Source organism: Saccopteryx bilineata, chromosome X, assembly GCF_036850765.1.
Source record: "Saccopteryx bilineata isolate mSacBil1 chromosome X, mSacBil1_pri_phased_curated, whole genome shotgun sequence".
In the NCBI taxonomy this organism is placed as follows: domain Eukaryota; kingdom Metazoa; phylum Chordata; class Mammalia; order Chiroptera; family Emballonuridae; genus Saccopteryx; species Saccopteryx bilineata.
Genome location: NC_089502.1, coordinates 141,168,953 through 141,191,705, shown reverse-complemented (window position 1 = coordinate 141,191,705; position 22,753 = coordinate 141,168,953). Strand labels below are relative to the sequence as shown.

The window sequence follows — 22,753 nt, the reverse complement described above, 5'->3', positions numbered from 1 at the left end:
TGGGTTCGATTCCTGGCCAGGGCACACAGGAGAAGCGCCCATCTGCTTCTCCACCCCTCCCCCTCTCCTTCCTCTTTGTCTCTCTCTTCCCCTCCTGCAGCCAAGGCTCCATTGGAGCAAAGTTGGCCCGGGCGCTGAGGATGGCTCTGTGGCCTCTGCCTCAGGCGCTAGAATGGCTCTGGTTGCAGCAGAGCAATGCCCCAAGATGGGCAGAGCATCGCCCCCTGGTGGGCATGCACAGGTGGATCCCGGTCGGGCGCATGCGAGAGTCTGACTGCCTCCCCATTTCCAACTTCGGAAAAATACAAAAACAAACAAAAACAAAACGGTAACAAATACAATATTTAAAATAAAGAACAAGTAAATTTAAATTAACAAACTGACCAGTATTTCAATGGGAACTATGGGCCTGCTTTTGGCTAATGAGATGGTCAATGTATTCCTCTCACTGACCACCAGTGAAAGAGGTGCCCCTTCCAGAAGTGCGGTGGGGGCCAGATAAATGGCCTTGGGGCCGCATGTCGCCCGCGGGCCGTAGTTTGGGGACCCCTGCTCTACCCAATGCCACCAGCCAGGGCCTCTACTTAGAGTTTTAATAAATGTCCCAGGAGGTGAGAGAAACTGCTGAGGCTGGCCAAAGAAAGGGCTGCTTACTTCCTACTTAGGTGGGCTGGGGCTGGGTAGGAGGGGCCTGGGCCACAGGTGGGAAGGTGCCCAAGGATATGAACAGGAATTGAGGGAAGGAAGCATGGCAAAGGGAAAGAACAGTCCCCTTTGGGACAGACTGGTTTTGGGGGGGGGGGTGGGAGTGCAGAGGGACCAAGGGCGGGGGGGGGGGGCAAAGACTTCCCTGCGTGAGGTTTTATGGTCTTAGGAACTTGACTCTTTAAGCCCAGTAGGGGCTTATGGAAGACAGTTCTCAGGCCAGATAGTTCCGAAGTGGTGTCAGTCTCAGTCTCAGCTGGCGGGTTTCGCCGTGAGCCTTCATTGAGTTGGACAGTGATAGAACTAGAAGAGACTGCAGAGCTGTGCTGTCCCATGCAGTGCCACAGCCACAGGGGTGACTGAATGCTCTAATTGTGGTGAGCCCAACATGAGATGGGCTCTAAGTGTAAAACACACACTGGATCTCAGAGATTTTATACAAAAAAATGCAAAATACCTTGTTTATTATTTTTATACTCATTACATGTTAAGTTGATAGTACTTTTCATATATTGGGGCTAATAAAATATACTAATACACTGAATTCCACCTGTTTCTTTTTACCATCTTAAGTGTGGCTACTAGAAATTTTTGAAATAAGTATGCAGCTCTTGTATTTCTATTAGATAGCACTGCCCTAGAAAATTCTCTTTACCAACTAGGCTGAAGCGTGTCTTTATTTTAGTCTAATTGTATTGTTAGAGCTTATGTGGAAACGAGCAAAGTGTTTTTAGCACCCTGTACTTGATGGGCTTGATGAGAAATTCCTTTTCTGTTATTTTTGTGATGGGGGCCCTGCTGGGTGACATGCTTTCCAATACCATCGTATTTGACATTAGAATTTCAACATATGAATTTGGGGGCACACACACATTTAGACCCTAGCAACTGCCCTCTGCCAGCTTGCCTGTTTTTGCCCAACAGCAAAGGTTAGAGAGGGAGAGGCCATGGAGGGTCCTGCAAGAAGCTTACAGGCCAAGCCTGGAAGGGAGGTATATCGCCTCTGCCCCATGGCCCCATGGCCCCATGGCCCCTGGCTGGAGCCTGGTCACATGGTTCCACCCAGCTGCCCAGGAACCTGGGAGATGTGCTATTTCTGTGCCCAAGAGGAAAATGAAGCAGGGTTTGGTGGAAGTGTTAGTGTTGTTGCTCCTCCATTGCTTTGGGTAATGAAGGTTAACTTACCAGAAGCTGCCTTTAAATATTGGCTCAACTGATCGGGCGTGACCGTTTTATTGTGACTATTAAAAGGACTATTAAAAGGTGCATTTGGCATGATTCATGGTTTTTTTAAAAAAGAATTATTTATTGATTGTAGCCAGAGAGGAAGGGAGACAGAGAGAGACATCAACCCACTCCTGTATGTACCCTGACTGGGATCAAACCAGCAACCTCTGTGCTTCAGGCCGATTCTCTAACCAACAGAGCTATCCGGCCAGGGCTTTTATATATTTATTTTTTCAAAGTGGGGTTTTGTGACCTTGTCGAAATATCCCTGTCGAAATATCAGCAACGTTGACTGTCGCACTCAGATGAGCTGACTGAACAGACTACAGTCCATCTCCCTTCTGGCTGCCAGCCGTTTCCCTGCTGTGAAAAGCTGTGCCCCCTGGAACACACTGGCCCAGGCTTTGTGCGTGGAGGTTCAGGAAGACAAACGTATCCCTAAATGGTGTTTTGTTCCTAGGCATGCCACTTACAAAAATCTGAGTAAGATGTACCTGGTTGAGGGCTAAAAAGTACAGGTAAAACTTACTGGTATGAAAGCATGAGTCTGGTGGCAGATCTTTTGTTTTTTGAATTGAAACTGTGAAGACTAGAGGTCTCTCGCAAATGCAGTTTTGGGCCAGCTGGGGAAAGGAATTCACCTGCGTCCCATTTTCTGTGGTCATTTGTTTTGTGGCTGCATTGCCATTCATGAGACCTCTGTGTTTTCTCTTTCCTTGAAATACATTAGAGGAGCCGTTTGCTCTTCAGATTAGTCTGGGAATTTGTCCATGAGCCATAACTGTTAGCTTTCTGTTGGAGTCGATGAAAAGACTGACAATGTATAATTCTCTTTTTTTAATTCTCAAGAAGACTTAATCTTTTCACACGGAAATCACAAATGTAATTCAAGAATGATTCTAGGACTCTTATCACTAAAATTGGGTCCCTCGTGCTACATTAATACACTGAAATGTCCATTGTAATGTTCAGACTGAGTCCTCGGTGTGATTACTCTTTACCCTAAATTCTAGAATTGGGAGTTGATGACAATTGCCAAGTCACTGTGTGTATATTATTCTAAATAAATATCTGGAGTTAAAATGTAAATGTTGTGATTATTCAAGTGACTTTTCAGTACAAATATGGCAGGTGTGTGGTACATTCAGTGCTCTTCTAAACTTGACAGAGGCTCCTCTAAAGCCTCTGAAAGGAATCTTTCTAAAAGAGCTTCTCACTTTGTGTTTTGGGGTGATTACCATCTCCGGGAATCTGCTGAAAGTCCTGGACTGTGGCTGGCAGTGTTTCAGTGCCGTTTCATGGAGTTCAGGGCCCCTGCTCAGTGCTAAGTGAGAACCCGGCTCTCGGGTGTCCATGCTATGCCATTGACATTGGGGAAGCAGCTAGCACAGCAAACGGGGCCTGATTCACCGCATGAATATAAATAGCTACAGACTGGTGCCCATGTTCCAGCAGGCTCTGAAACTCACTATGAGCCAGGTGTGTTAGAAAAAGTAAAGGAAGTCACTGTAATTTCTTGGGGATTGGCTTGGACCTGAAATTGAGATGAAGACTATCCTCTCTGAATATTATACTGAAAACAGGCACGAACTGGAAATATAAAGCTCATCTTGGGCCAGGAGACTGGAGAGTGTGGTACACATGCTATATCCTGTGATAAAGAAAATGTGGTGAGAATCAGTGTTCATATTTTTCCCTCTGCCTTCACTGTCTGCTGCCCACCTCTAATTGTCTGCAGTTTGGTCTAGCCCAGGCATGGCCAACATACAGCCCGCGGGCCGGATCCAGCCTGTGGTAATGAGTTTATGCGGCCCGCGATTAAATTTTTAATATTTTCCGCACGACGCACTGTGGAAATGAAATCAGTGGTACTTTTAAATCATTATACATATTCTACAATATCTAACCATTATACAGCAATGAAAGTTAAAAATCTCAGCTACACAGAAGTAGAAGCATCTTTGATTAGTGGAAATCGAGATATTTAAGAAGATAGTGATACGCGGAAAAGAATTCCGCGTGTGACTAATCTAGGGTTAACTTCCAATAATTGGTCGAATGGATTCGCAATTCTTTCTTTCTTTCTTTCTTTCTTTCTTTCTTTCTTTCTTTCTTTCTTTCTTTCTTTCTTTCTTTCTTTCTTTCTTTCCTTCCTTCCTTCCTTCCTTCCTTCCTTCCTTCCTTCCTTCCTTCCTTCCTTCCGATTGATAGGGACAGACAGACAGGAATGGAGAGAGATGAGAAGCATCAATCTTCAGTTTTTCGCTGCGACACCTTAGTTGTTCATTGATTGCTTTCTCATATGTGCCTTGACCGCAGGCCTTCAGCAGACCGAGTAATCCCTTGCTCGAGCCAGTGACCTTGGGTCCAAGCTGGTGAGCTTTTGCTCAAACCAGATGAGCCCTCACTCAAGCTGGTGACCTCGGGGTCTCGAACCTAGGTCCTCCGCATCCCAGTCCAACCCTCTATCCACTGTGTCACCGCCTGGTCAAGCTGTATTTAACATTTTTTAATTTTAATATTTTGTCCGGCCCATGAAAAATATTTTCCTTCTAATCTGGCCCGGGAGCAAAAACTGTTGGCCACACCTGGTCTAGCTGATACCAGATATTCCAGGCCCCTGAGCCTGACTGGGAAGGAGGGCATGGTCTTCGAGGCACTGGACTGCCACCGACTGCTTTGCCCAGCCTCTCTGGCCTTGTCATCTCCCCACTGGCTATCTATAGTTGGCAGAATGTCCGTGTCCTGATTAGAGTTGGAACTGGTGAATACGTGCCCTTACATGATAGAAGGGACTTTGCAGATATGACTAAAGGGTCTTGAAATGGGGAGATTGTTCTGAATTATTCAGGTGGGCCTAATATCACAAGTGTCCTTGTAAGTGGAAGAGGGAGGTGGGAGAGAGAGAACCAGAGACATGGCCTCCTGAGGAAGACTTGGCTGGCCATGGCTGGCTTTGAAGGCGGAGGAAGCTGCCGCAGAATGTGGGCCGTCTCTAGAAGCTAGAAAGGGCAAGAGAATGGGTTCTCCTCTATCGCCTCTGGAAGGAACACAGCCTTATTGATGCTTAGGGTTTGGTTCAGAGAAACTTCTGGTCTTCAGAACTCTAAGATAACAAGTGTGCTGGCTTTAAAGCCACCAGCTTTGTGGTTCTCTGTCACAGCAGTGAAAGGAAACTCCCCCAGTCTGAAGCACGTCTGCTGGGGCAGTGAGGGCGGCAGGAAGGGAGCAGATGGTGCTCCACACAGTAACTGAAGAGGCTGTCCCAGCTAATGTGAGCCTGTGAGGTTTGTCTGATCCCCTGCATTTTCAAGATTAGGAAACTGAACCCTGGAGAGAAATGGCTTCATGGTAATACATGACTCTCTTGAAACTGGCACTGACTTAAGTGGCCTGGGGCTACTTCTAAAAGAGCCCTGCGGGATGCAACAGACAAAAGGGAACAAAAACCAATCCAGCATCAGTGCCATCTGTTCTTCTCTCTGTTCTTATGCACCAGCTCTGGTAAGAATGCAACATGTATTCCTTTCCTTTGCTGAGGCCAGGAAGAGTCATTTGTTAAGGGGAGAACTTGCAATGGAAATCTCTGTGAGTCGGGGTTGAGGCAGGGAAAGTGGGCGACTCTCCTGGTTGACATTGCTCAGACGGGGAGACGGAGTGAGATCAGTGAAGGCTGGCCCGGGGCCTGAAGATACACTATTAGAGCACGCTTTGAAGTGTGGGAGCAGTGGATACCCTGCTTATCAGTTTGTAGCTCACCATGTTTTCCCAACTCCCTCACATTCTGAAAATGCTATTAAACTTACACTGTACTCCCCTACCAATTTGTTCCTTGAAAGTAAAGCATGCTTGTACCATGTGGAGTTATTCTGAGCCCTTGAAAAGAATGTGTTAAAGATATCCCCAGAGGGTGATGAAAAAGACCATCATGTATTTCACTGGTAGGTGTGTATGCTGCTGGTCAATCACCTTGGTAATATATATCACATGTTTACTGTAAGCTCATATCCATTCTTTACAGTAAAGAGCGGAGAATTGGGATACACCTGAATAGGTGAGGTGAGGTGCCTGGTAAATTATCGTTTACTGCACATGATGGGAGATTTCAACATGATAGAAGTGATGCTGACAGAGTTGAAAGGCCTGAAGAAATACACAAATGGAAGAAATCACTGTATGAAATGGTATCTAGTATGATTCAGCTGTGGAAAAATGTAGGAAAGAGAGGCGAGAAAATAAGCTACACCATGAATCCAGGGCTTCTGGATTATAGGTGACTTTATTTCCTTTCCTTTACACTTTACTGTCTTCATTTTTGACATTAAATTTAAGATATGGAGAAAGGAGCTTCACATCCTTGACCTTGTACATTTACTTCTGGGAACGTTTCAAAAAAAGTAATTGCAAATACAGATTATGAGCTTTACACAAAGAGATGTTCCTTTCATTGTAGTTTAAAATATGAGATAGAATTTTCATATACCATAAAGTTCACCACTTAATGTATACAGTTTATTCATTTTTAGTATATTCACAGAGTTGTACAACCACCACCACTTTCTAATTTGGAAACTTTTTATAACCTTCAAAGGATATCCCATACCCACTAGCAAGCACTCCCATTCTGTCTCCACCAGCCCCGGCAACCATGGGTCTCTATCTGACTACGGATCTGCCTATTTTGCGCATTTCTTATAGATGGAACTGCACAGCATGTGGCCTTCCATATCTGGCTTCTTAGACTCAGCACGATGACTTCCCGGTCCATCCATGTTGTAGCATGTGTCAGTACTTTATTCTTTTTTTATGGCTAATAGTCAATTTTATGACTAGACCATGTTTTATATATCCATTCATCAGCTGATGGCCATTAGCTGTTTGCACTTTTTGGCTGTTGTGAGTAAGGCTGGTATGGACATTCTTTGTGTGTCCATGTTTCCATTTCTCTTGGGTATACACCTAGGCGTAGACTTGCTGCGTCGGGTCACGTGGAAACTTTTTGTTTAACTGTTGAAGAAATTGCAGAACTCTTTTCCACAGCAGCTCTTGTGAATATTAATACTAGTGGAAATTATAAAATAACATAGCTATCAACAGTAGGAGAATGCTTAGGTAAATTATATGAATCCTCTTAGTGGGCTGTTTGTAAAAATGCAGGTTATTTATTCCTAGACTTTATTCCTAGGCTTAGGCTTAACTGGGGCTGGTGGACCCACTTCCAAGGTGGTTTACTCACATGGTAGCTGTTAAGTCAAGCAGGTAACAGCAGGATTTTGTGTGTGTTTCAAGTTCTTAATGGGACCAAACCACAACAAAAACAATGCTACTTTAAGATAAATTGAGCCCTGAGCACATCTCTGCTATTCTAGATTCCCGTATAAGCCTAGAGAAAAATGCCCAAGCGCAGGTGCATTCTAAGCACGTTTACATACATGATCTCATTTAATCAACAAACATAGGTGGGAGACCTGACCTTACAGCACTGCTGAGCCCAGTTCACTCACTTTACAATTCAGAACTGTTATAGAACTATTGTAAGTTCATATTTTTCCATTTTCTGTCCAATAACTAATGCAGGTAATTATAACAATACTTCCATATCCCTTGCTTGAAAAGTAAACTGATCCATCTACCATTTTGGTGAATCCCACTTCCTTTCTAAACAAAGCACAGAGTTTGCACGATCATCCAAAGAATCAGTGCCTTGAAGTGAACCGATGAGGAGTCATGTCTCTTGGTCTCTGTGCCCACAGAAAAATGACCAAGTCCTTGCTGTTGGCATCATCAGTCCAAAGGGCCGTCATTGTGAGCTCGTTTAGTCTCACTTGACAGCAGCTTGGACAGTGAGAAGTTTTCTAGCTCCCTAAGACAGAAGGGGTAAACTAGATGGCAGGGAGAGGGATCCCATGCAGCAGAGGACAGCTGACTGCCGCGAGGAGCACGCAAGCCCACTCACTGGATTCATCTGTTACACTGGTAAATACACTCACCGCAGCAGCACACCCATGGCAGCCAGCTTCTAAGATGGTTTCCATGCTTCTTCCCCCTGGTGTTCCCCGGCTTGTAGGATACAGGGGAGTGTATCCTATTTGGGAGGATGTTGGTGGTATGTTTCACTTTCTGTATATTTCTGTTTTGATATTGACTCTAATTTCTTAAAAGCATATGTTTAGAATGAAGACGAATTCTGATCGGTGCCATTCTGATGGTGTTCAGTGTGATAATATTATATATCATCTTATCTAAGTGACTGGTTTGCCCCAACTTTTGGTTGGAAAATTAAATCACTGGCTTTGCCTAAGTAATAATCAGTAAGAATATCAGTACACTCATAGTTAAAAGCATTGCTATCTCAAAGTGCAACTTTAAATACCAGCGAAAACAGATATTGAAAGTTACAAAACAGGTAAGACAAGCATCTTCTTCCAAGCAGTGTGTTTAATGAGCTGCTGACAGCGGAATGTGGCCCTTCCACAGGACAGCAGCTCCACGCCGGCTCCGGCTCCCTGCGAGGTCTTCCCCCTCCCAACCTCCCGTACCTTACAGCTTCAAACTGTCCAAAATGTAACCTTTGTATGAACACTGGTCATGAGTTAAGGAGTTAAACAGTAACAACTGACCAAATGCAAAAATCCAAACAAGCATGATAACAATACAGGAAGATGCTTGCTCAGTGCTGCCTGGGTGCCCGATACAGTAGGAATCAAGATCGCAAAGGGTCCTTTTTGTTTTCTAGAGAAAAACAACAAAAGCACATTGTCTACAGACCTCTCTCCTTGAAAGTGAGGTTGATTAAAAATCTCGTCTTGACACAGATAAATAAAAGAAAGGTTTCCAGATGGGCTTCTTTAAGTAGAGCGCCCCCCTCCCCCACACCCCATGATCACACTGACAAGACAGCTCTTGTATTAAACAGGCCACACCTATAATTGTCTGAGTCCGGGCAGCTATTTATTCAGTAGTCTCTATAAATGCACACTGACTGGCATGCATGGGAATCTGATAACCTAAATTTCACTAACTGAATCCTCCCACATCCTCTGTTTAAATCCCTGGTCCCGGGAAAGTAACACCAGAGCCAAACCCCACAAGACCACTATAAATTATGAACATGTTATTCCCCCAAACTGGTTCAATAGCAAGGCTTTGTCTCTCCGAGCAGCATTTAGAAATTGATGAACACCATCAGAATGGCACCGATCAGAATTCGTCTTCATTCTAAACATATGCTTTTAAGAAATTAGAGTCAATATCAAAACAGAAATATACAGAAAGTGAAACATACCACCAACATCCTCCCAAATAGAGGCCGGGGAACATCAGGGGGAAGAAGCATGGAAACCATCTTAGAAGCTGGCTGCCATGGGTATGCTGCTGCGGTGAGTGTATTTACCAGTGTGTATTTCATATTAAAACCCGATTCTAGAGTCCATTCAGTAAACTTACACAAAATTGACCTGACTTTCAAATTTGCTTTTTATACTTTTATTTTGCAGGATCACAAAGCCGTTGACCTTTGCCGATTGTGTTGGGGATGAACTTCCTTTAGGATGGGAAACTGTATATGATAAACAAATTGGAATTTATTACATGGACCACATAAATAGTAAGTACAGTGCCACATTTGAGTTACTATGTGTAAATGAGTTTTTGTGTTGATCTCAAAGATGCTAAAGACTCTTTGTAGAGCAAAATGATCTTGACTGCCCAATGTTGCAGTACAGTGGGTTTTATACATGTAATCTGAAGTTTTCATTAGCTGTGTTTTTCAAAAAGTGAAACAATTATGTAGCTACCTCACTTGTATGCTGCTCAGGACTGCACGGCCTAGGTTTAATGGAGGACGTAATACTTAATATAAGGAAGATGTTTCCCAGGCAGTTTGGAAATAGGAACACCTCTCCCCTGGAAGGGTAGTTCAGTTGGTTAGAGCATCGCTTCGATAACACCAAGGTTGCAGGTTTGATCCCCAGTCAGGGCACATACAAGAATCAACCAATGGATATATAAATAAGTGCAACAACAAATCAATGTCTCTCTCTCTCTAAAATCAGTAATAATAATAATAGTAATAATAAAAGGAATACCTCTCCTAATGAGAAGGTTGGTTATTGGAAAGTGGAGTTTACACGTTCTTGGAACAATTAACTGCCCATGAGGTTACCTTAACCCCATTTTGGCTTATATGTTTAACTTGAATATATGTACACCAAACATTTTTGATCTCTGTGAAGGGAGGAAGTGGTGTGAAGACTACAGTGAAAATAGTGGGTCCTTGGCTATGCCAGCCTTCTTTGTAGAACTGTTTAGAGCAGTGGTTCTCACGGGGCTGATTTTGCCTCCCAGGGACACTTGGTAATTTTGGGTAATACTCGAGGTCACGCACAGTGGAGGTACTCCTAGCATCCAGTGGGTAGAGGCCAGGGACACTGCTAAACCCCCTATAATGCACAGGACGTCCCCACAGAGAATGAGCCGACCCCACCCGTCAGCAGTGCCCAGGGTGACACAGCCCGCACTACAGGCCGCATGTCATCTAGAGCTGCTCTCCACCCCTCACTCTTGGCCTTCTGTCTCTTCATTAGCCTTTCTCGATTGGGCATCACCTGGGGATCCATTTCTCTCTCAGGCTCACACTTTCTCACTCTCTCATTTTCATTCTAGTGTTTCTGTCATTGTCACTTTTTACCAGAGACATAAAGCATGGCTTTCCCCTTACTGTGTTTTTGTCCTCTGGCTTGGTAAGTGTGGGGGAGGCTGGGAGGGTCTGAGGAGGCACCATGCCCACCACATGAGCGAATCTGAAGCCCTTGCCTCACTCTGGTCGTGACTCTGCATGTCCCTTAGTGTGATTGGCTCATGGGCCACTTGCTGATTTGCTTCCTGAATGGCCAACCTGAATGGCAGTTATGTACTTTACAGAGTGGCTCCTCAATATTCATCTGAAACTAATACAGAATAATACTGAATGTAAACTGTAATCGAAAAACAAAACAGAGCCTAGAAGCAGTTTAGATGCACATCATTCCCAAGAGCAGTGTTATTGCCAGTCTGATTGGGATTAGACAGCTAAACAAGAAAGAGACAACATCTGTCATATTAAAACCTTGTATTAATATGCATAATGTTTATTCAAAGTATGCATAAAATGGTCTAATCTAGAGAATTACTAATTCACTCATAATTTATTCAATTACAATTGAAGAACAATAAAAAATGAGTTATAGAAATTCTCTATATTACTCTTAAATACACATTTTCAATGTGAATAGCTTTTTAATTTTAATTTTCTCTTTCCTTTTTATGTTTATTCTAATTCTGTTTATTGAAATTTAACTTTGTGTTCATTGAATCAAATAATAAAAAAATTTGAGCTAAAAAAGAAAAGAAAGAAACCTGAAAGGCCAGGCTCCCCATCGGGCCTGGAGCAGTGGCGTTTCTGAAATGGGGCACTTGGCCATGCACTCTAGTGGAGCTCTGACCCAAAGAGTGGGCACCCCGGCCTCCCAGGCAGTTACCTGGGTGGTAAGAAGGCTTCTAGGTGGATCTACCACCCTGTACCTCCAGTCTGTGTGTGGATCTACCACCCTGTACCTGACCATCCAGGTTTGCTTTCCCAGCTGTTGCTGGGAGCTCCCACAGGGGAGGGCAGTTCCCACAGGGGAGAGCCCCTCCCACAGGTGAGGGCCCCTCCCACAGATGAGGGCAGTTCCCACAGGGGAGAGCCCCTCCCACAGGTGAGGGCAGTTCCCACAGGGGAGAGCCACTCCCACAGGTGAGGGCCACTCCCACAGATGAGGGCAGTTCCCACAGGGGAGAGCCACTCCCACAGGTGAGGGCTGTTTGGCCAGGTCGGTCACATAGCTTTATCACCAGGCTTTCAGCCCCTGGGGCAAGGTGATATGACTGCATAGCACAGGCATCTGCCTTACACAACCTTTCTGGAAAGTCTGCCCAGCGCCCGGAGGCCCAGGACCTGTTCTGGCTGGTTACTCTCTGCTGCTCCCGTAAACCCAACTTGCTCATCCCTCCGTGCCCCTTGGCTCGTCTGCTCGCTGAGTCACAGCAAGTGCCACAGAGCGCCTCTCTGTTCTGGCTACTCTTTAGGCCCTGAGGATGCAGGAAAGTGAGACCCAGTCTCCACCCTCAAGGAGTCGACAGGACACTCTAGACACTAAGGACTTTCTTTATGCCACCTTGAGCGTAACTGGGACATGCAGCACCTGGGGGACACGGGTGAAGACAGCAGCTCCAGGGTCACACCACCTCTTCCCTCAGACCTTCAGAGAACCCACCCCCCTTTTCTTTCAAAAACAAGAAAGGTTATTATTGTTGTAATAATTTGTACATAGGGGGGCCAAAGACCCCCTTCCAGAAAACTTGCTCCCCAGAACCCAACTCTTGATAGCTTAGCTTTCCAAAGGCACAGAACCTGAGGAGACACTTACATGTAATTGGAACTGTAGGTTGACAGTGCAGTGAGGGACCAGAGGGGCCCCAGGTTGACTTCCTTCGGGTTCTAAGGAGCCCCTGGTGCACTGGACAGAGTGCGACAATGCCGGTTAGTGCGGCGGATCTTGTTCCCACTGGTTAAACGTCCGAGACATCAGCCAGTTACAGACAGTGCAACTGTACTGCTCCAGGCCGCTGAACCTGAACTCCAGGGCTAGGGGAAGACCCTGCTCTGTGTTGTTGTTTTTGCTTTCTTCCCCATGTAGGCTTTTAAGGCCTGGAGAGGCTTTGTAGGAGGACCCTTGAAGGATGTTGACAAGAGGGGGTTTAAAAGGAGAACATATTTGAAACACCCTAGCAAACGTGTGTGTGTGTGTATGTTAAAAGTAAACCAGACATAAAATTTACATTTCTAACCATTTTGAGGTGAAATGCACAAAACATGAACTGAACCATTATAAAGCGTGCAGGTCAGTGGCCTGTGGCGCCTTCACGGCTTGTGCAATCACCGCCTCTGTTTAGTTCCAGAACATTTTATCACCCCAAAGTAAAACCTCAAACCCAGGAGCAGTCACTCCCCATACCCCCTCCATCTCTCAGCCCTTGGCAACCACCAGGCTTCTCTCTGTCCCTGTGGATCTGCCCATGCTGGACAGTTCATTTAGATGGAACCATATACTAGGAGGTATTTGGTGTCTGGCTTTTTCATAATGATGGTTTTGAGATTTAGCCACATGGTAGTATGTGTCAGAACTTCATTCCTTTTCATGACCGAGTAATAGTCCAGTACAGATACATTGCACTTTTTATCCAGTCATCAGCAGCTGATGGAATTAGGTCGTGATAGTGCTGCTCAAGCACCCATCACAAGAATTATTTTGCATATTTATTTAGGCTTTGGGTGGGGGAGTTTGAACAGCCTTTCTCTCCTATGAACACTCTCTTGTTTTGGCTGCCAGCAGCCTGCATATGTTTATCAATATGTCAACATTATAACAGAGACAGCATAGCCTGGGGACTCTAAATTTGGAACAGGGACACCGGTTTCCCTTTTTTACTTCTGTTGAAACCGTCTCTAGGAGAGTGGCTGCATGAGGAGAGTTAGCCTTGCCGGAGTCTGCATGTCTCACCTGTTTGCTCAGTCCACCCTGTTGCTCGAAGGGTCTGATCTCGGGACTGTAGTCCTCTGTCCCTGGAGCAGATTGTCCCTTTCGGTCCTCACTCATTGAGCCTGCAGTCAACAGTTAATGGCCTTCTGGGTTTAGATGCATGAAGGGTTCTGAGAGGATGAAGATGATGGAGGCTGTGCGCCTGTGGTCTAGGGGCTCACACTTTCATGTGGGAAACAAAGAAACATAAAAACAATTACGTGCCAAGTGGTAGGAGCAGCAGTCCTAGCCCTTTTGTAGAGATGTATGTACGCCAGGGGCAGAGAAGGCTTGAAGAAAGAGGTGCCTTTGCAAAGGGTCTTAGAAGAGAGTGAGGTTTCCTGGGGCGCAGAAGGACAGGAGCAGCGTGAACAAACAAACGCATGGGTGAGCGAAGCCAAAGCTGGGACTTGGGGAAAATCCAGTCTGTTCAGAGGACGTTTGTAGGGGAAGGACAGAAAAGCCAGCACGTTAGTTTCAGGACTCGTGTAACCTATGGAGGATATTAGACTTAGGGCTTCCAAAGAGATTCATGTGTTCAAGAATTTAAAGCAGGGGTAGAAGGCAGCTTTGGGAGGTACACGGAGGATGCCTTTTGGTGGATGAGACAGGAGGCTTTTGTGTTTTGGGAGAGAGATCATGGGGGTCTGATTGAATGAGGGGAGAAGGGTATGTTGTCAGTCATTATGTCTAGGGGCAGGAGTCACCAGTCCCTGATGGCCCACAGCATATTCTGGGAGAGGGAGGCTCAGGGTCTCCCTGAGGACGAGGCTCAGGTTGGGTTCCCAGGTAGGCTGCATGCATGCGTCCAGATGACGCCGCTCCCTTCGAGAGGGAGGGCGGGAGAAGCAGACATTCGCTGTTGTGTCAGTATTTAGTTTGGTTTCAGTTTGGGGAGCAAAAGGGCACTGCGTGAGTATGAGTTCTGCTTTGGATGAAGGACTCAATTCCATTGGAGAAGCATCTAGGAGGCAGTTGGGAAGCAGAGATGAGAGCTCAGGAGAGAGGTCGCAGCCAGAGGTGGCACGAGCCCTTCCAGGAGCTGTCGGGTGAGAAGGCCAGAGTGAGAAGTGGGGAGATTATGGATGGGAGGAGACCAGCAGGCCCACGAAGAATGCAGAAGGACTGCACGGTCTGGTGTGGGAGGGAGGGGAGCACTCCGAGTCGGAGGACAGCCCAGCCGGTGGGCAGCCGAGCCAGTGGGCACCCGAGCCGGTGGGCAGCCGAGCCGGTGGGCACCCGAGCTGGTGGGCAGCCGAGCCGGCGGCACCCTAACCAAAGAAGTCGGCAACAAGAGGGCTGCAAGTCTGTTAGCTTGACAGTAATGAGCTCATTTGGTTCATCTCTACCAACATTTCATAAGTGTGAAAAATTGTTTGGTGTTGTCTTCCCCCTCTGATGAACAATTTTATATCTATAGAGCTTTCTCCTCATTTTAACTATGCATATAAAAATAGAAGGTATTCTGTGCTTTAGGAAGGTTTGTTATGTAGACTGTTCCTTAATGTGCATCGTGGTAATTCATTTTCATATTGACTAGTCTCATTACCACATGACTATTGGTCTGCCTGAAGATTTGACTTTGATGTCACTTATGTTCTTTGTGTGTGTGTCTGTTTTATTCCACTTACATCTTGCACTTTTCATTTCAGAGCTTACCCAGATTGAGGATCCCAGAGAACAGTGGAGGCAGGAGCAGGAGCGGATGTTGAAAGAATATTTAATTGTAGCCCAGGAGGCTCTCAATGCCAAGAAAGAAATCTACCAGATTAAGCAGCAGCGGTTCGAGCTGGCTCAGGAGGAGTACCAGCAGCTGCACAAAATGTGTGAGGACGACAGCCGCTCATATGCCAGCTGTGAGTTGACTGACTCCTTCAGTTAACACGTGACTTGAAAAGCCATTTCTCTGCTAGGTTACGTGCAAGCACCTAACTTGATTTGGGCAAGACGACTTTACAAGGTTTCTGTTCATGTAGCATTAGGCCACCAGGGTGCCGCGGTACAAGCAGATGGTCATCCACTAGTCACTCCTTTAGCAAGTACTTATCAAGTGCCCACCTTGTGCCTAGGTGCTGCAGGTACAGTGGCAGCCAAGAGAGGAAGGGTCCCTGTCCTCATGGAGCTCGTATTCAGGTGGGGCAGGTAGAAAATAAACAGGCACATTTCAGGTAGTGACATGAAACAACCTCATGCCACATTTGTCAGTGTGGAAAGGGCCTGTACCTGGAGACCGCTGCACTTAGTACTGTGTTGGGTGATCCTTGGCAAGTCCGCACAGTGGTTTTGTTGGTACTGGATGGAAAGGTCAGGAGCCTTCACACATGTCAAGTACCTGTCTCTTTGTAGGGTCCTTTCTTGGGCAGCCTCTGAAGGTAGAGGCACTTAGTATAACCCAGGGAATCGGGAGAACTCTTTCTGCCCCTCCAGTTAGATGGACACACCCTGATGTTCTCAAAGGGAATTAATTCCTCTTCGTCTCAGAGGCTGCTGGAGGTGGGCCCCTGTCTTGCTCATACTCCATAGATACCCAGCTCAAATTGGAGGAACTAGGTCAGGTCTGGGAAGTCAAGGCATTTTGTTGCTGACCCGGTCAGGCACTGCTTGAATCAGTCCCTTCCCGAAAAAGTTGCCACATGGAACAGCCCAGCAGGGTACAGACGGCCACTACTGTCCTGGGTGCCAGGGAGCTTGAAGACAATATATGACGTTGGTACCACTAGGTTTTATTGACTAAAAGCCCAAGTCTAGTTGAGACATGGAAAGACTTACCTGTGATATGACTGCTCTGTTGCCAGGTATTTGGCTCTGGGGACATAGCTCTGAATATTAGAGACATGGTCAAGGCTTTCATTCTGTGTTGCAAGTCAGAATGGAGTTAAGGCTAAGGGGCCATACACAGTGGTGGGATTCAGCCGGTTCACACCAGTTTGGCAGAACCAATACCTAATTTTTTCTTGAGTCAGCAGACTGGTTGTTCAAATGGCACTTGTCATCAGGGTTCTCTCTAAGGTGGGCACCCCTTGGCAGCCGTCCAATGTGAAAATCACAAATTTCCATTTCTTACTCTTTTTTAACATTCATTGGTGCAACAGCGTGTTCTAAGCACCCACAGTAATGTTCATTCTGTCTATAGGTGAAAAAAATTGCAAGTGAGGACACCAGTCAAGAAGCAACATGGAAATATCTTAAATAACAGTTTTATTGGTTTTTTTGGTCAGGTATTATTTAATATTTTTTCATTAATATTTTAAAACTCTTATAACAATCTAGTTTTGTGTACCTCTATTATTCTTATGGAAGTATTAAATGCATGAAATAATAAACTACCTTCCAGTATATAATTTTTTTATACTTAAAACGATCATTAGGGCAGAGAACTGGTTGTTAAAGTATTTGGATCCCACCACTGAGGCATTGGTCTTTTCTATTGTAGCTGTTGTTGAAGGTGAATAGGCCATACAGGCTGTGAGGAAGAGGAGGTGGGGTTCTCCCCCACCCTAGAACAGGAATGTCACGTAGTTCTCTTACCACATGCCTTCAGAGAATGTAGGGCCTCAGGTATAATGGTATGTGGTTTCTAGGTTGTTTTCTCTCTTGTTTTTCAGATATTGGTATGTCCTAGATTTTTGTTTTTTAGTTTCACTGCCCATCAGAATGCAGTGCGTCAGCTCCGTTCCAATCTTTTAGGGACTGTTTCTTATCTCCATAGTTTTTCTTTTCTTATAATGTGTTTCTCTGATTTTGGTACCAAGATAATACTGTTCTCACAGAATGAATTGGGATGTGTTCCCTACGCCTCTCTTTTCAGAAAAAGTTTGTGTGGGATTGGTATTAATGCTTCCTTAGCCATTTGATAGAACTCACCAGAAAAGCCATCTGGGGCTGGAATTCTTTGTGAGAATGTGTGTAAGGACAAAATCAGTACCTTTAATAGAGACAGGTCTGTTCAGATTTTCTGTTTCTTCTTGAATCAGTTCTAGTATTTGTGTGCTTCAAGGAATTTGTCTATTTCATCTAATCCCTCCGTCAGTAAACTTTTCTCTAAAGGGCCAGATAGTAAATATTCTCAGCTTTGTGGGCCATAGTGTCTCAGTCGCAACTACTGAACCCTGTTTGTTATACTGCAAAAACAGCCAGGGACAACGTGTGTGTGGCTTGTTCTGATAAAGGAAAAACAGGTACCAGGCTGGAATTAGCCCACAGGGAATTAGTCAAGTTTGTCAAGTTTTCCCAGAGTTGCCTTATAATTCTCTTAGTTCCTGGAGGCCCTGTGGCACTGTCCTCTCTCTGTCATTCCTGATTTTTATCATTTGTGTCTTGTTCCCTTAATCATTGTACCTGAACTTTTATCGATTGCATTTATCTCTACAGTGAACTAGCTTTGGGTTTACCTTTTCTCCCCTATTTCTTGTTTATTTTCTATTTTATTGCTTTCTTGTCTTTTTTATTTCTTTCCTTCTTAGTTTGGCTTTATTTTTCCTTTTCAAACTTCCTAAAGTGAAAACTTAGATAATTAATTTTAGACCTTTTTTATTTTGTCACATTGCCTCTCAAGGTATAAATTCTCTTCTAAGTATCACTTTAACTGCACCCCTTAAAATTTAGTATTTTTATTTTCAGTCAGTTCAGAATATTTTCTCATTTCCTTTGTGATTTATTTTTTGACCCAGGGGTTCTGTAAAAGTAAGTTGTTGGGACTTTTTATTTTATTTTATTTTATTTTATTTTATTTTATTTTATTTTATTTTATTTTATTTTTTTTACAGAGACAGAGAGAGAGTCAGAGAGAGGGATAGACAGACAGGAATGGAGAGATGTGAAGCATCAATTATTAGTTTTTTATTGTACATTGTGACACCTTAGTTGTTCATTGATTGCTTTTTCATATGTGCCTTGACCGCGGGCCTTCAGCAGATGGAGTAACCCCTTGCTCGAGCCAGCAACCTTGGGTCCAAGCTGGTAATCTTTTGTTCAAACCAGATTAGCCCGCGCTCAAGCTGGCGACCTCGGGGTCTCGAACCTGGGTCCTCGGCATCCCAGTCCAACACTCTGTCCACTGCGCCACCACCTGGTCAGACTTTTGGGGACTTTTAAAAGATGCCATGTTGTTGATTTCTAATTTAACTCCCTTACAGTCAGAAACTACACTATGTAAGATTTCAGTTTTTTGAAATGTATTAAGATGACTTTTATGGCCCAGCATATGGTCCCTTTTAACTGCTCTCATAGGATCAGAAGCTATGGGCTTGGTGCCTCGAAGTCACACCTAGCTGGAACTGTTTGTGAGAACATATGGTTAGTGATTCTAAACCTTTTAGAAAGTCTCTTGGTAGAAGCTAGGTTGAACCATATAAAATTGTCATTTCTGTAGCTTAAAAGGGGCTGAATATTGGTAATTTCATGAGTCAACCTAATAGATTGTTTCCTCCCAATAGTCTCAGACACTTCATCTGTTCCGTGATCCCCTTTGGTTAGGTCTCCAAAGAGGCTCTTCAATCAGTGGTTCCAAGAATGGAACATATCAGAAAAACTTGGGTGTTCCTTGCCAGTGATTAAAAGGAAAAGCTGCCTAGGAAAGGTGTGTCTTACCTACTGGCTCCTGTACTGGTGCAGCCAAGACAGCAGCTGCAGGGAGCTTGGGGACTCAGGACTGGAGTCCTTAAGAATGCAAATATATGAGGACCTTATTGCAGCCTGTGGGATTCTACTCCCAGCCCAAGGGGCAGCGCAGGAGGCATTCTGCCTAGCCCACTTGTAGTCTGATGGAGCTAGGACATCCCTCAGTATTCCTTTTTATATTTTCTTGGGCTTTGCACTACCTTCATTTGGGCAGATAGGGAGTTGCACTCAGTTACGTTCCTTCCGGGCAGCGCAGGAGGCATTCTGCCTAGCCCACTTGTAGTCTGATGGAGCTAGGACATCCCTCAGTGTTCCTTTTTATATTTTCTTGGGCTTTGCACTACCTTCATTTGGGCAGATAGGGAGTTGCACTCAGTTACGTTCCTTCCTGTGCTCCATGGCATTTTATTAATGCTCAGTGAAAAAAAGTTCTTAAGATGCTGTCTTTAAAGTGGTGTATGAAATGCTGAGGTCGCCGGTTCGAAACCCTGGGCTTGCCTGCTCAAGGCACATATGGGAGTTGATGCTTCCAGCTCCTCCCCCCTTCTCTCTCTCTGTTTCTCCTCTCTTTCTCTCTGTCTCTCTCCCTCTCCTCTCTAAAAAGAAAAAAAAAGAATAAAGTGGTGTATGAAGAGTATGAAGAAAGCTTCAGTAGAGGAAACAGATGACTTTATGGTGTTGACATGAAATTCTGACATGCTCACCAGATTCCATTTCCCGACCCACTAGAAGTCTCTGCCTCGATGTCGCCTCGCACCCCCTTGTGTAGGCTGCCTTGTGGAGGCTGGGCCTGCCTGTGTTCACAAGGGCTGGCGATGCCAGTGGATCTTTCTGGGTCCGATGTCGGAGACTACGAATGGAATCCAGAATTAATCCAAGTAGTTTATCAGGTTGCTGCTGTCCTTGGGGTTTTGAGCAAGCTCTTGCAATTTGCCATTTAACTTGAACTACCAGTTACAATGAGGAAAACTCTTTGATATGACTGAAATTAATTATTTTTGACCACAGGATAAAGTTCAAGGCAGTGATCTTATTGGCTCGAGTCGTCTTGAACTAACAGATGTCTCCTATAGAGGTCTGGGCCCATGTCAGGAGTGGCTGGTGGTGGGATCCATAGCACTCCGGGGTGCAGTCGGCCGTGCAGGGCTCCAGCCAGCTCACTCTCAGTGCTGGTCGTCTAAGCGAGGAGGCGTGTCCTTGCTTTGGTCCTAGGAACAGAATACTATATGGACTTATTTCCCATTATTCCTTCATTGTTATTTTTTAAAATTTATTTTTGTATTGTGTTCCTTCTTTGTTAATGAGTTGAAGCTAAGGGAAACAGTGTTCAGTGAACTAGTGTTTTCTGTGCATTGTTATGATTGCAACATTATGAAGCATATGATGTTATCTTCATTGGACACACGAGGAACTGAATATTGAGGAGGCTCAATTACTTCTTCAAGGTTACATACCCAGTAAATGGTAGAACTCACATTTGAATCCAGATCTGGTTGTGGATGTAGCCTTCAGTGCTCTGTGCTGTTTCCTGGACATAGAAGAGGCAGCTCACAAAAGCCGATTGTGTTTTCAGAACACCTTGCCTCCCATTGTTCAGGCCATCTGGAAATAAAGACCAGTTGTAAGCTGACAAGTCATCTGACTGTTCTGCAACACTAACTGGGGCAAGTAGAAGACGGAGCACTTTCTACTTTTTGACTTTCTCATTGTCCACAGTAGATTGCTAAACTATTTAGTTTTCAACAGATATTTCTGTAGCACGTAGTGTTGGTGTACACTAAGTATTGGGGACCCCGTTTATCCCTAATGGCCGATGATCGGGAAAAGGAAGGTGACGATGGTGAGAGGAATAAATGAGAGCATTCATCTCTAATATCGGGGCAGAAGGGTGCAGAAGACAGCAGGGGAAGGGGCAGTGCATCCTTCACACGCTTCACAGATTTCCCCGAGGTGTGGAAACCACCAGAACAAATCTCCATCCATTGGCGAGAAAAGATTTCGTGTCAATTTTGTACTATCTGGTATCTAAGAGTATCTTGACCTTCTTTTGTCGCTGACCATAGTAAACGTCAGTGCTTTGCTGGATTTGAGCATACGTGTGAACTTGAGAGCTAGCTGTTTGGTACCCAATCCTGGTACGTTTTCTGCAGCTGTATTTTGTAGAGTTTGCTCTTGCTTTCTTCATGCTAATATGGTTTTCTATACTGCTCACAAAAATTAGGGGATATTTTACCGATTTATATTCATTTTGAAATATCCCCTAATTTTTGTGAGCAGACTATTTGCCTGCCTTTATCCCTGAAGACGTTCATTATTTCAGAAAAAAATTTCCTCTAGTTATTTCTTCATTCTTCCTGAGAAACTCTAGCCTTTGGATGTGTTCAGATGAAGTATATGACCATTTATTTGCAGCATCTTTTGGAAGGGATTCTCGTATGGGGTAAATTATAGTTTGAATCACACGTCAACAAGTTACGGTGGCCCACAGGCTAAATCCTATCCATTCAGGGTACTTGTAAATAAAGTTTTATTGTAACACAGTCACGCTCATTCACTTACCTATTGTCTATAGCAGCTACAATGGCAGAGTTGAGTTGAGACAAAAACTATGGTTCACAAGGCCAAAAATATTTACTATGTGGCCATCTGAAGAGAAAGTTTCCCAGTTCGTAGTCTATACCAGTGCTTCTCAACGCTGCCTGGCTTCACGTAAAAATCTGAAGGGCTTTAAAAGACTACAGCTGCCCGAGCAGAGCATTTGATTTAATTGCCTTGAGTGAGGCCAGTTTTCAAAAATCTTTCCAACTGATTCCCGGGATTGAGACCCACTAGGCTAGATCGACTCTTAGAGCAGCAGGAATATGGCTTTACTTGTTAGCTTGGCTCCCAGAAGCCTACACCAAAAGTCTCTTTGGGTGGCTGGGAAAGAGTTAGCCTTATCTCTGTTGGGAAAGTGATGGTCCACCCTGAATTCCTGAGTGAGGTGGTGGTGAAGCTTGACCTTATCAGTGATCAGCCCTGCCAACGTTCTCTCTGAAGCTCCCAGTCCCTCCCATGAAGGGAAGGCTATCTTCCTGCGATTCTCTGGGTTCTCTGGCCAAGGCTTTCTCATCTCCTATCTCGCTTAGGATAAGGGCCGAAGTCCATCTATTCAGCCTTTTGTTCTCCCTCGTGCAAGCATGTTGGAGCAGGCACGAGTGAAATGGATCACGCAGCATTTTTCACAAGTATTAGTTGGCAAGACTCAATCTTGAAGGTTGTAGCAGAGCACACATGTTTACTGAGAGATAATCCCAGTCTGTTAGACAGGATTCTTGATTTGGACTGGGTGGCTTCTTGTGGTACTTCTGTAGGTCTTGTGGATTTTTTTTTTTTTTTGCCCTTTGCTTATGGTGTCTTTTAAAAAATGTCATGCGCTCCTTTGTTGGCCTCGGTTATCGTTATGGGTTATCATTATGGGTTATCGCTGCTCTGGTAATGAGTGCCTGTCAGCATGGAATCTGTCCGGGCTTGCCTCCTTTCTGCCAGTTTTCCTGGGCTCCGTTGAGCAACCCCTACAGCGCTGATGCCTGGAGGCACACGTGGTCTTACGGAGCGCTCTG

The 22,753-nt window shown here is 44.8% G+C and overlaps 1 protein-coding gene across 2 annotated transcripts in view; it reads left to right on the top strand.

Annotated features, from left to right (window-relative positions):
- The window catches only part of WWC3 (WWC family member 3), a 111,371-nt gene that overhangs the window by 31,201 nt on the left and 57,417 nt on the right, over window positions 1–22,753 (top strand). For both annotated transcript variants that reach the window (XM_066248910.1, XM_066248909.1), the window contains exons 2-3: window positions 9,429–9,538; window positions 15,185–15,388. In XM_066248910.1, the coding sequence (XP_066105007.1) occupies window positions 9,429–9,538; window positions 15,185–15,388 (314 nt within the window). The remainder of the gene's footprint in view (window positions 1–9,428; window positions 9,539–15,184; window positions 15,389–22,753) is intronic.